The 13,632-nt window shown below is 47.9% G+C and overlaps 2 protein-coding genes across 2 annotated transcripts; one reads left to right on the top strand and one right to left on the bottom strand.

Moving 5' to 3' along the window:
- Nucleotides 1–385: 385 nt before the first annotated feature.
- Nucleotides 386–7,870, bottom strand: K441DRAFT_582219 (uncharacterized protein; the record flags this gene model as incomplete). Its single annotated transcript, XM_067644452.1, has 3 exons — nt 386–654; nt 705–6,473; nt 6,526–7,870. The coding sequence occupies 3 exons, from the start codon at nt 7,868–7,870 to the stop codon at nt 386–388; spliced, it is 7,383 nt and encodes a 2,460-aa protein (XP_067499377.1).
- Nucleotides 7,871–8,294: 424 nt separating this feature from the next.
- On the top strand, nt 8,295–10,477 carry K441DRAFT_266698 (uncharacterized protein). The gene is made up of 6 exons (XM_067640851.1): nt 8,295–8,718; nt 8,773–8,870; nt 8,926–9,802; nt 10,017–10,086; nt 10,135–10,272; nt 10,349–10,477. The coding sequence occupies exons 1-5, from the start codon at nt 8,586–8,588 to the stop codon at nt 10,208–10,210; spliced, it is 1,254 nt and encodes a 417-aa protein (XP_067499376.1). The 5' UTR covers nt 8,295–8,585; the 3' UTR covers nt 10,211–10,272; nt 10,349–10,477.
- The last annotated feature ends 3,155 nt before the right edge of the window (nt 10,478–13,632 follow it).

Genomic DNA, 13,632 nt, shown 5'->3' with positions numbered 1-13,632 from the left:
CATGCTACCCTTTGTAGGCTTGTATAGACTGCTGGCTAGTGCAAAGGCGAAACAATTGTGGGTAATGCGGTGAACTAGGGAGGTGGGGCGGGGATTCAACCGTGAACCGGGGTTGGTCATGTAATGGTAGGTACGCTTTGCTTTGTATAGACATGAGACGCACGGTTGCCTGTACTGTAGCTTTGATGTAGAAATGCCAACATCCTCCTAGGATTGGGATTTCAAAGCTTCGCTTATGTCTAACAGGCTATGCTCGCTCATGCAGTTTCCTTAAAAACTCCTCAGCGCCATGCATAAATAGTTACCGTCAAAGAACCTCGCGCCATAGCTCACGTCCTATCTCATGATAAAATTGTCTTAGCGCTAAGAATGCGATTCAAATCACTTACAGTCCCGCCGCAGCCTGTGCCTCCGCATCTAAATCCGCATCTAAACCCTCACCGCGCGGCCTTGATTCTAATCTAACATGCCGTGTTTGGATTTGCTGGGCTTGGAACTGATGCCAACAATTAGGTGCCTGAAGAATATACTTTGCCATTGCAATGCGGAAGCGATTGCGATAGTCCTTAGGGGACGTGATGGTAGGCTTATTCTTCCCACGATCTTTGATCCAGGTTTCAAGTTTCTTGTCCCAGGTATAAGTACGAATGCAGTCTGCAAAAGAAAATGTAAGTAGGAACTCGATTATTGATGAGATGACCTACCAATAATGCCGACTATAATTTCTCGCCTAGTGTCGTCGAAGCCGGCCATAAGACTGTAGTCCATGACGTTTTGCTGAGATAGGAACAAGGTATCGTTCCAGACACTAGCTTTGAGGAGCTTCTTTGTATGCTCACGTACAAAAATTGGCGTCTCGGAATATATAATGTCGACAAGATTCTCATCTAAAAGCACCTCATCTCGCTCGCCCGTGCTCTGGATTTTTCGGTTACGCATAGACCCTTTGAGATCGAATCGGCGATTTGGCTCGCGATCATAAAATAGGTTCTCCATGACCAACATAAACCAGTCGAAGTCCCTGCCTGTAGGAGTTTTTATTTGAACTTGGAAGAGGCCAAACATCTTTGCAATGACCGAGGGCAAACCTTTGAATAAGTTTTGGTGCGTGAAGGCAAAATAATTGGGAGCGAACCGGAAGAACGCGTTGACCTCGATCGGTGAAAGCGATTTGAGCACGAAGCGGTCATCTAACGTTTTGAGGAAGAGCGATTTGCTTTTGCCGCCTTTAGAATCCCACTTCGAGCAACGTGACAACGATTCGACAAAACGATCTGCGACGCCGCATTTGCGGCGCAGCGCATCAAAAGATTGCGCATAGAAGATTTTGCATTGTGCCTTGACGCCACGGTTAGTGAAACCGTAGCGAATGTTTGTGTTTGCTTGATGAAGAAGATTGCGTTCAATTGATGCTTCGGAGTCTGAAAGGCCTGGCATGCCAGAGTCATTTTCGGACCAGCTCTGCTCCGATCGGAAGCTCTGCAGTTTCGTGAGGTAGTCGGGACTTGATAGCGCTAGTGCAATGATTGAGCTTGGCTCATCTTCCCGAACGATGATATCCGAATCTTCCCATACGTGTTCGATTTGCGCGAATGGGTAGTCGAGAGGCGCCCAGCCGCTTGCTGAGCGTTCAGACCAGAAACTAGTAAGCATTTTCATTAAGGAAGTTTTCTCGTGCTTTGGCAACTCTAGGCTGATATCGAGTTGAGAGTCTGTGGGAGACAGCATCTGAGATTCTTCGATACTGTCAGGTATACCGAGCTCGTCGAGAACAGCATTCTCAATGTCGCTAGCTTCGCCCTCGACATCAGACGTAGGGTGGCTTGTACTGGTTGTTTGGTCCTCGCTTTCTAGGGATTTGGTAGATGCATCCTTTGCATGGCGACTATCTACAGGTGAATGTGATCTAGTTGTCGGATCGGTAGTTTCAGTCATGCTACTATCCTCCAGCGTGCTTGTGTCAGTGCTCAGCCGAGTGGGAGGTGTAATCGATTGAAGGTCCTCATCAGATGGATTGTGCTCTTGGACAGCTTCATGGACGTCGCGGTATACTTCCACGATCGGTTTGGACGATGCAAGTGGATAAGCGCGTGCTTGCCGGCTTCTTTCTGCCCTTTGACGTCGTTCACGCAGGCGTTCTTTCTCAAATTCGCGGCTCAACTGTTCGAAGTGTTTTGCAAGAGTTGACACCCTTGAGTTGTTACGTTTTCGGGGTACTGACCGAGGAATCATTGAATGGGGTGCTGCCTTCCCTGGTTTAAATGTGCCCAGCCCTAGTCGCTCTGACATTCTTTTCTCCAAGGCCCTTGCAGATTCACTCAAGCTCATTTTAGGGGACTCCCCTTTACTTAGGGTACTGGAAGCTGCAGTACTGCTGGATGACGTACTGCTAGGTTGATCTCTCCGTAACATTCCGCTAGGCTGTGACTGGGTGCGATTCAATGGAGGCTTCATTGCACCTTCGTGTCGAATAGCATCTACCAAACGTGGTATCTTAGATTCAAGAGTCCCGCCAGGTGGCTGATTGAAGGATGGAGTGGTGGCCTGCATATTTTCGACCGCATCTGAAACGGATTGGTCTAAGGGCTCTGGTTTGGCGGTTGGGGATGGTGTGTTGGAAATGGCTTCTTGCATCGTGCTTGACTCTGAGGGAATCACTGGCATCTTCAAAGCTTGCTCTTCTTTTTCTGGATGGTTATCCGGATAATCGGAAGAGACTGCCAAATCAAGGTGACGGACGTCTTCTCTCTCAATTGCCTCGAGTGGTGTCTGTGCAGGTAAAGCTCCACTTGCCTCATCAGACGTGTTGTGAGAGTCATCAATTTGCTGTGATTTAACAGCGTTTGTTTGGTCGTTTGTCTGCCTCGCACCTGAAGACTGATCCTCTTCAACGACAGAGGTTAACATGTCTCTTGCCTGTTCCGGTGACATATGTGATGGCATCGGTGTTAGAGTAAGTGCGTTACCCTTCTCTGGGATGTTTGCTTCCAACGTTTCCTCGTTACCTTCGTCAACCGACGTTAAAGAACTTGTTGATTCGTCCCGTTCTAGGAATAACTTCTTCAATTGGAGTGCTGCAAGTCGTCTGATATCCTTTTCGGATGGGAAGAACTGCTGCTCAAAATCCGCAAAAGTATCGTCCCAAGCAATTGCCTTTTCCTGGATTGCTCTGATTGCCCGGTTGAGCGGGATTGTTTCGTAGTACCTCGAGCTCATATATTTATCTTGCAGCTTGCATCTCAGCCAGTCATGCTCCTCATTGGCACGCTTTGTCAATTTCTCCACTTCTGCTCTACACGCTTCGATCTTTTCTGGAACTACACTTTCCACATGAATACTCTTGAGGCGGGCTTTAACCGATGCCATAAACCTATCCAGTCGATCCTCAATCTTCAAGAATTGCCCATTTTTCAGTCTCAAATCGCTATCAACTTTCCAAGTCACTGTTGGCCTAGGTACAATAACTTCGTAAAGATGTACAGTGTCGTACTGAATCCGCAGAGCGACATTGTTCAGTCCGAAATATCTGACATGGTCTCGATGAATGTCGTGGGGGCAAATACCCGCTCGCGGATGTAGTTCGCTGGACCAATAGGTTAACTCAAGATATTTCCCAAAGGAGTATTTCCAAGTATTCTCCGACATGGGTATTACTTGTGTTTCTTGCCCACAAATCCTGCAGCAACTCCACATAAGAATTGTGTTGTGCAAACCACGGATTTTCGATGGGTGTTTCTGTACAATGACACTCATTTGTCCTTCGCCATGCACGTACTGGCGATGGTGGTCCAGCATCCTTCGGTCACACCCGTTCACGTCGCAAACAGTGTTAGCACCGTGACATAAGTCCTCCACGTATTGGCCAAGTGTACAATCTGGCGTGAATCCATCATCGTAGTCATGTTCGTGATAGAATCCCATAGCAATTATTTCGGGCCCGACGCAAGGAGTCGACGTGACGGAATTAACTACACTGTAGAGAACGGCAATCTTCTGGTGATTGAACGGATCGAAAAGATTCATATTTCCAGACACGTAGGCCTCCCACTGGCGTTTTTGAGTCTGGTAGTTGTGTAGGGCTTTGTTATATTCTGCGTTATGTACAGCATGCAAGAAGTCTCGCACTTGCTTGGATGCTTGCTCCACAACGACATGAACCATTTCAGGCTGGACCAACTCGAACTTTTGAGGCAAGCCTTCGGTGACGTTCTTCTCATCATTAGTACAATATTGATCACGTAAAATTTTCAGGTAGAGCAGGCGTCTTTCTTGCTCTCGGGCTTGCATTAAAAGGTACGGCTGCATGAACTTGACAAAAGGTGACGCGGAAAGAATTTTGGTTTGATGCTTTTCGACCATTTCATCGTAAAAAGATGGCGTCGGGGCGTCCTCCGGTATATATAAATCACCTACTGAGCCAGTGTTCGAGTAGGTAGATGAATCTTTTGAACCATTCGGGGTCTTAGCAGTATTTTTGCTGTTAATATCTTCCGTTAGATTCACAGTATCCATCATCTTCTCAGCATGATCCTGAGGCTGTTGACTGGGTAGGGATGCAGTGTTCTCAGAGCTTGTCCGTTTGACCTGAGACGGATCAGCGGCTCCATTTCCCAATTTCTTGTCTGGTGAAAGAGTCCCTCCTCTTGTAGTGGATGGGATGAGGACAAATTCATCTCGCATAAGGCATGTCTCAAGCTTAAGGTTGTAAACAACAAAGCACATGAACTCCGTGATTCTCTTCAACTTTCGCAGCGTCTCGGTATCAGCGCCACGCAGGACGATCGTGCAGCCGAGGTCACTCTGGCAACCGGACAAGTAGATGTACGTTTTCTTTTGATTGTTGTGCACATACGTTTTAACGTCGAAGCTTTCACACCCCCCCAGATAAGAGGGATCAACTGCTAGCTTGTCCACTGAAGAGATCATACGAGTCTGAGTACATCTTGAAACTGCGTTCAAGACTGTTGGCTTGACGTTGTATGCAACAGCAATTTTTGCTTCTTCGAGAAACTCCAATGCAAGACCTGCAACGTTCCTTTGGACAAGGAGAACTGAAGGTTGAAGTGCCGCGATACGGTTGACAAGGTTTCGCAGATACTCTCGTTCCTGTGCAATTACGGGCTCCAGACTCATGAAATGCTGTTGGTGGCGAGCATACTCAATCGGAAATGTGACGATAACGATCCGTGGATTCGGAATACTCCTGAGCATGCTCTTTAGTGCCACTTTCTTAGTAAAGACTACACCAGATACATATGATGTATCCCCGGGTTTTCCTCCCGGAATCTTTTTCAGTTTGATATAATGTCGTATGTCAATATCGTCGTTGCGCTGAACATCAGGGTTGACATCATCAGTGCACTGTAGCAAGATAGGCATAAGCGATTTCTCCCAGCTTGATAAATTTGGAATTGTTGCATCTTGAAGCATCTGCTTCAAAAGCCTGCGAACATGTTGGAGACTAGCTTGGTTCAGTTCGATTGCTGGAGCGTTACCCCCTTTCATGGAAGCGCTACGGGTCATTTTGGAACCGCTTGTTATTAAAATTGAGGTGCTTTGCGCTGGATGCGCAGGAGATTGTCCAGTTATGCCTCCCAATCCAACACCAAATGATTTAAGAAGAGTGTTGCTTTTCATTCTTCTTGGAGAAGGTCGTGTATGAGCAACACTGCTCACACTGAGGTTTCGTCTCCTGGAATGACGGGTTAAGTGACGGCTTGTTATGCTGGCGGTGTCCAGATCTCGACCATGTCCACCAACGCTCTTTTCGCCAGCTCGGGATTTGCCTTTCCTCATCGCCGTTAATAAACCTCCTAGTCCACTTCTTTCACTCTCACCACTAGCGTGTGACGGCGAGTCTCCGCTTAAGGTCGCAAAGATGCTCACTTGCTCATCCTCACTAGAACCTTCATCGGACATAAACGGTGCCAAATCTGGATCAATGATGTTATCATGGTGAAAGGCGGGTAAAGTCGATCGCGAACTAGATTCTTCCACTTCATGTCGATGAAACGGTGCTCGCTCATCATACCTTACATTCCGCATGTGCTGGTGGCGTGAGTGGTGGCGCTTGTGGCTTGAGGAGCGAGGCCTTCCGCTAAGAGATCGAAGGGATCTTGACGAACTTGGTCTGGCTAGCGTAGGTGGTGCACCAAGTTCAATTACAGCAGAGCGGCGCTTCTTTTCACCAGCTTTTCGGGACATTGGAATGCTAATGGTGGGAGTGCCAATCTTGGTATGATCACTTTCGGTCGGGTCAACACTCCGCTCCGAGTCGTCCATGAATCCAGATGTCTCTTTCTGCTCGTATATTGAAGTTTGGTCTGCATCTTCGGTGTACACAGATGAATCATCGTCGTTACCATAGATAATAGCCTCGCAGGGTTTACAAACACGAAGATTACCTGACTGCCCAAAGAGCTTGCCAGAGACAAGTGACGTACATTTAGCATCAAATATCTGACCACAAGTCCCTACAGCATATGTAAGTACATTACCCCTATGCTATAACTTGACATAACTTACGACAGTGGTGTTTTCGTCTGAACGTTGAGAATGCATCGCCACAATAGAAACAATCTTTTGCATTTTCATCCCTCATCCAAAATTCCTTTCCTAAAATCTTCCGTCTCATTTGCGAGAAGGCGTTATTAGGTAAATTCCCAGTGCTGGTATTACCTAAAATAGTACGTGGATGTTCCTCTAAAGTCTCAACGGCTGGAGTTCGTGCGGCAGGAACAGTAGTAACAGAGCTTAGGCCACCGTCCGATGACGACGCACGCGATAGCCTAAAGCCAGGGAGATGTGAGTGGCTAATCTGGAGTAGAGGCGGCCTTTGGGGTTTTGGAGCAAGAAGAGTAGTGACGTCTTTGAGAGGGGTATTGACCGTTTGAAGAGCCTTTGGGTTGTCTTCTCGAGATACAGGACGCTGGGCAATGGCGTCTCTGAGGGGGGGGCTGGATGCTATCTGGCTGTCCTCTCTGCGAGACTTTTTCTGAAGGACTAGGCGTGGATCCTCAGTATTAGAAGCCTCAGGGGGAAAGGAAAAACTGGGGCCCTCCAATAAACCACCACCATCGACTATGACAACGTCATCCTCGGTAGTGTCGCTTTCCTCATCTTTGAATTCGCGGTCCGCCCTTGGTTGCCTAAAGGGTTCATCAGCTGTCAGGCCGGTTTTTTGATATCGCGAAGCATCTCTTCCAGTGGATAATGTTGCAAGGCTAAAGGGAGTATTTTTGGTGAAAGAATCAATGACGGAGCTGCCCCTTGACTTTGAATTCGAACTTTCTGGACTTTGCGATCGAAGGTCTTCATCTACGACACCCTTTAACGGCTCCGCAAATCTTGTTGCTGACGAGGGTTTTGGTTTTGGTTGGGTGTTGGGCGGTGACATGGGTCCATTCAAAGATACCTTTGACGAGGCACTGGGACTTGAAGTATTGGAGGCTTTTGTGGGGGGGAGCTGGCTATCAGGAAATGTTGTCGCAAGAGGAGACTGCAATCTCGAGGATGGAACAGAAACAACCACTAGTGAGGAGACATCGGTGCCTGTCGGACTCTTTGGCGTCTGTGATGTCTTCGAAGCTGCTCTAGCTCTGAAACTGCTGAGAGATACATCACCTGCGTTATCATTTCCCTCCTTTGTACCTTCTATGGATGCCTTTATCCGGCTGTATAATCCACTAAGACCTCCCTGAACGAGCTCGATTCCTTTTCCATCCCCGCCAGATGTCGAAGGCGGTGGTGATGCGAAGTCGTCAAATGTTGTAAGAGTACCGGAGCGAGATGCAGAAGTATGTATGTGATCCAGGGCCCCAGCGATAGAGCTACGTCTTGAATGACGCCCAAGAGGGTCTTTAGGAATCATGGAGGCTCGAGGAAGTTGGAGGTTGGAAGCACTGCGGTATCAGCAAGCTGGAGTATCTCGAGGATTTAGGGATATAAGGAGGCTGATGAGCCTGATGGATGGTATGAGAAAGCATGAGATCGCTGACGATGGTTGAGAAGCATATAGGAAATGCCTTCAGGACATTGTTCGCAGTTCAAGTACGTGATCAGATGGATTGGCGCTGGTAGGACGGGCTCAGGCTGAGAACGAGGTATGATCTGTTGATGGGCCACGAGCCGGGGTATCTTTTTCTGGTGCCTTAGTGAGCAGGGAATAGAGGTGAAGCTGAAGTGAACCAGCATGCGCTCGTGGTGTTGTTTATGTGTCCGTCTCTAGAAGGCAACTTTCAACATGACGATGTCTTGGCATCACCGTCACGAAGCACGGGCTGACTGCACCGCCAAATACTCCGCCTTTGTGAGAGACGACCTGATCACCGGCTCTGTTAGATGAAGCACCACTTTATTTCATCTGAGAATACCTAACGATCTTCGGTGGCATTAGACCACAGTCTAGAGATTATCCTCAGTTGCAGTTTCCGAAATAGTCAGATGCATCGCACCAACCAACCAACTCACTTCATGCGTGCGGCGGACGGGTCTCTCTACCGCTCTCCACATCCATATCCTGAACCACCTTCTTGAAGTCCATTCTTTGCCTTCATCTTCCAGTTATTTGGGAGTTATGCGCGCCTATGGCTAATCTATTGACCGACTGGTTGGGCCCGGAAATAGATAAAAACCTCAAAGAGGGTGTCGAATGGCTCAGCATATGCAAAGAAGAGGCCGAGAGAGAAGTGTTAATCAAGGAGGAGGGTCGTGGAGACGGTGAGGGTGAAAGTTCTATTACAGAGCGGGCTGTTAATGCGAGACGGTTTCTAGGTCCAGAATACCAGCGCCTCTATGAGAATGATGGCAGCAATGTCCGTGTCAATGTTGACCGCGGCATAGGCGAAAGAAGTTGTGTACAGCTTGTCGAGGTACTTTTACACTCCCATGTCAGTACTACTAGAAGTATAACTCAACCGTGCTCAGTTTGAAGAAACTGAACCTAACATCCGCGTGTTGCTGTCGGATGGGTTCACCTCTGTCCCAGCAAGGTTTTCCTCCATATCGATCGAAGCTTTCCAAGAGCAATACCGCAAGCGTATTACCCAAAGGACAAGAGGCGGTATTATCGCAATAACCGAATTCGAGATTGTTGCAACTCCATATGGTCCACGTCGTTGGCAGGTGTCCCTTTTGATTAAAAAACTGGATTGGCAAGGGTCCGATGGTTCGCCCTCATTTGGAAACCCCCAACCAGTTCGAGAACGAGGGGTAGTCGACACCCTCCTTGATAAGGTCGAGCCCCTCCTCAATAAGCTTTCCACACCAAGGCACAGTCGTTCCCAAACCCCACACCATTCTCGGCGGGACACAGAGCTACCAGAGAACATCCCCATGAAGTACTCCAGTCAGGCAGCTGAGGGCATGGAATCTGACAACGAGAGTGAGTCGATGTTGTGTACGCAAACGCCACTTGCTACTCAAGTCTCGTGTCCTGCCAGACGTTCCAGAGCAGATTCAGTAGAAATCATTGGTGGTTCTAACGTCAGCCGACCCACCCAACCAGGACATTTTCATCGTACAGCGAAATGTAATGTTTCGAGGCCCTCAAATTTGGGTGATCCGAGAGCGGCAGTATTGAGCCTACTGACCAAAAAACCTGTTGAAAAGGAAACCCTAGGAATTGGGAGACACCTGCATCTTCAACCAGCGCCGCAGCCGGCATCCAATATGAATAAAATAGTAAATCAGCCAGACAGCCCTAAGCTTGTACCTGCGCTACTACAGACGAAAAACCGTCAAATTCCAGAAAGTGATCTGAAGACATTAGCAGAAACAGACCATCAAGACCGCGATAACCAAGGTAAGCTCAAGCCCAAGCTTGCGGATGTTCAATGGGACTCTCATATATCCAATGCAATAACCGATATTACGGACTCGAGTCCGCGACGCGCGCGATCGAAGGAGCCAATGCGCAAGGTTCCTGATGTTGAAATTAAACCCCTGGGGTGTTCTTGGATGGTCAGTCTCAACCTCTTGAACCCCCCTAGCCCCTTCTGCAGCACTAACGATAATAGATCAATCCAATCACACGTCACATGTGCGATATATCCTCAGAGCAGCAGGCAATTCTTTGCCGACCCGAAGGTGAGTATTTATATCCTCGCAAAAGATACAATTTCTGATGTTTTTCAGCATGGCTTCCATCTCAGCCGGGCATGTCCTTCCCAGGAGCAAATATACCCATCAAAGTCCTAAGCTGCTTAAATAGTTTGGCGGAAAGACAGGCAAGCCATGAATACTCGGGTACTACGAATGACAGTGAACAAAATGGTGAAACCCCTGAATCTCAAAAGAGCTCATCCGAATCCATACGTCTTGATAAAAACCAAGATTCCAACTCCGATAGTGACATCCCCACGAGGTTCAAACCTATGCCAAAATCCGACGTCAATATGCAAGCTCAAGATACTTCTGAACCAGAAACCTCGCCGTCTTCAGCTGTGTCGTGGTCGCGGTCCCCCTCTCTGGGGCCCCCGCACCGTAATGACATGATTCTACCCCCAGACAGTAGTTTTAATAACGAAGGTGCTTTTGCAGTCACAACGCCTAAGGGTGTTGAAGCCCCCCCTACATCTCCAAGCTCAAGAAGCCAAGTAAAATCGGTTTCCAGGACGTTGTCGACAACCCCTCGTGGAAATACTGCAAGAAAAATGAAATCGAGACCCCATGGTGATGGCCTATATCCGGGAGATTCAATCAATTTGGATTACTTGGTCCAAGAGGGCACTAGAAAGTCGGAGAATTTCGATATGCCAGATCTTCCAGCTAACACACCTCCACATTCAAGTCCAATATCGCTCCATTCTTCTCCGCCGACAGCGGGCAAGGGCGTTGTGATGGTAGAGATCGGTAGTTCGGAAGAAGAAGAAGAAGATATAGAGATGTCTGTACCACGAGCTCTTGATCAAATTAGAGGCATTGGAAGTGCGTCTGCCTCTCCCCTTCAAAGCAGGAATAAATCTCTTCAACCACAATCTGGCATTACCCGGCGAATCCCTAAGGTACAGGTTAAAGAAACGCCTTACTCTCTTGGCCGTACCAAAATTCGCATGGATCACGGGAGGCTTTATTCACCACGGTCACCCGGCCGGCCAAACCTAACTAGTTGTTCGAAAGATACGACGTCTTCCACTTCAGTAATTCCCAGTTCATGCAAGGATATTCAGAAACCATCTCCCACAAGAGAGTACAACAGTAGCGCTATAGATAGTCGGAAGGAAGCAAATCCATTACTAGAGGGCGAGGAAGCCGTGGTAGACCAGCAGATTCAAGAAGAGGTGAAAGCTGCACCTCAGCGTCAGCCCTCCCCACTCTTCAAAATATCCTCGGATCGTTCAGTCGCAGCCCAGAATGCTTTTACTGTACTTCCCGAAAGTTCACCCACTAATCGTCTTGAACGCAGTCATTCTTCGAAGCTGATACCTCACATTGTGAACCAAACAAAGGCCCGTTTGTCTAAACGTAGAGCTGAGAATCCATCAGCTGAGATACCAAGGCAACCAAAAAAGCTTAAGACAGATTACGGTTTTAGTCAAGAAGAACATTCATCCCAAGATGTGGCAACACGAGCCAGAGAGAGTCGACGGGAATTTTTCATGAACTTGGACAGAAGCGAGGGTCAGTCAGAGATATCACTGTCAGCTAAGATGAGGGAAACTATCCCCGCAAATGAAAATACCAAGTCACATCATACAATCGACAAGACTCCTGAATTATATCTGCACCGTTCTGCTCAAGATGGTGAGGCGGAATCTGGGTCACCTCAGTCCAGGCACCGGAGCTTTTCAAATCAGAAAAGACCAATTCAGCGTGTTTCTGGTTTGCACAGCTCACCTGGGGAACATGAAGTCGTTGAAGGATGGAGAGCCACAATGGCAAAGGCGTCCCCTAAGATTCCCTCCACGGCACGCGATCATTGGTCACCTGGCCAGGAACGAATATCGCGTGAAGATCGCATCTCTAAGTTAAAGGATACACAGCCACCCTCCGGATCGACATTTCCGTCACTTCAACCAAATACCCAGATTTCAGCCACGCTTAAGCAGTCCTCAAAATCTTTAGGAATTAACGCCCTCTACTCAAAATTTACTGAAGCCTATCCAGATTACACTGGTGACGAGAAACACTTTGTGGGGCTATGTCGTATGATCGACAATCTGCAAAAGGCTGAAAAGATGGAGCACAAGTCTCTATGGGATGACTTCATAATTAGGCACAAGACTAGTTATGGTAAATACATTGTCAGATGTAGCGAAGAAGGGAATGATCCGGTTCCTTATATCAAGTTCTACCATGACCAAATTGATGAGCCGGCCTACACAAAGCGCATTATGGAACCTGGGATATTGAAAAGCGCTTTGGACCAATATTCAGCCTCACCAGCAGTTTTACACCCAACGCCCTCCTCTTCCATTCCTGCGAGACGACAGCCGAACTTTCCGGCCACAGTAAGAAGTCCAAAGCGTTCTCGACGCTCTTTACCATGGGCACAGCCTCCACCCAGCTCATCAATACCGAGTTCAAATCGTACCAGGCGCTCTCTCCCTTCAGGGGATCATTTACGAAGTAAGCCGTCATCCCAGTCCCTCAATCGTCCATGTGCGGTTGAAGATTCGCCTCCTGGAGCTAATGCAATGGAGGAGAAGAACGAGATTAAATGGCACGAGCAGAACAATACTCCTTTCAAAGAATTTATGAGTGGATACGTCAGATTGAAGAGCGTTGAAGGACGCCTAGGAGCGTTTGGGACCAACGGCACGTTGGGACCTCCAGCGAATGTTATAGATGTATTGTTGTGGCCTTTTAACCGTGCCCGTCGCGCCTCTTGAGTGGGTTCAGACATTGTGGTATCGGCTGTCGTGTAAATGAGCCAAAAATGCGCTCTTCCGAGTAGAAAGACCCCCAGGGCGTCTGTGTAGCTGTGCTCATAGAGTATGGAGTAATATATTCATATATACAACCTATTCATCAGGATGCTCAGGTAAGATACCTAATTATGATGTTGTGCCAAGCGAATCAAAGAACTCTTAAGTCCCCTTGAGCAATACACTCACTCTCAAGCACTAATCCAACTGATGATGGTGGGCCCCAGCCTTTGTATAGGATATCGTTGCCAAGACGCGATGGGGGTCATGCCAAGAGCCGATAATGAAACGGAAAGACTCCGGCCTTGACTTGATGTTTAGCCCTACAATCCTCCTCCAACCCAGCCAACAAAGCGCATTGCTATTCTTTTCATACCTAAACATAAGGCTCGTTAACCCGTGTCCATTGGGATATTCGGGCCATTGACAGTCGCACTTCCATCTTGTCCTACCCAGAGCCAGAACCCGAATATCCAAGTACGCGTATTTGATGATCTGCAAGCTATTATGCGTCAATTCACACATAATGCCTGCTCATTCGTTACGGCCTGCGAGGCGACTGTTTGAAACGCAGAGAAACTGCACATATCTGATGGCATGATTCCAGCCCACGGCTTTCACGATGCAAAAGACGTTGCCAAGCTTGCTTTGAAATGCATTGGCTCCCATTGGTCAATATTTGATCAGATATCCAACGAACGAGGAATCTGACATCGAATACTGCGCAATGCGTCGTGTTATAAAATACCACAGTGTCATTTTGACT

This window comes from Cenococcum geophilum (genome assembly GCF_001692895.1).
Source record: "Cenococcum geophilum 1.58 unplaced genomic scaffold K441scaffold_52, whole genome shotgun sequence".
In the NCBI taxonomy this organism is placed as follows: Eukaryota; Fungi; Ascomycota; class Dothideomycetes; order Gloniales; family Gloniaceae; genus Cenococcum; species Cenococcum geophilum.
The sequence above is the reverse complement of the archived record's forward strand: the minus strand, read 5'-3'. Positions and strand labels throughout refer to the sequence as shown.

Excerpts from the sequence above, each read along its gene's own strand:
- K441DRAFT_266698 (XM_067640851.1), top strand. The coding sequence starts at position 8,586 with ATGGCTAATCTATTGACCGACTGGTTGGGCCCGGAAATAGATAAAAAC. Across the intron at positions 8,719-8,772 it reads GGAGGAGGGTCGTGGAGACG|GTCCAGAATACCAGCGCCTC; the intron begins GTGAGGGTGAAA and ends GACGGTTTCTAG. Across the intron at positions 9,803-10,016 it reads TCAAGACCGCGATAACCAAG|ATCAATCCAATCACACGTCA; the intron begins GTAAGCTCAAGC and ends TAACGATAATAG.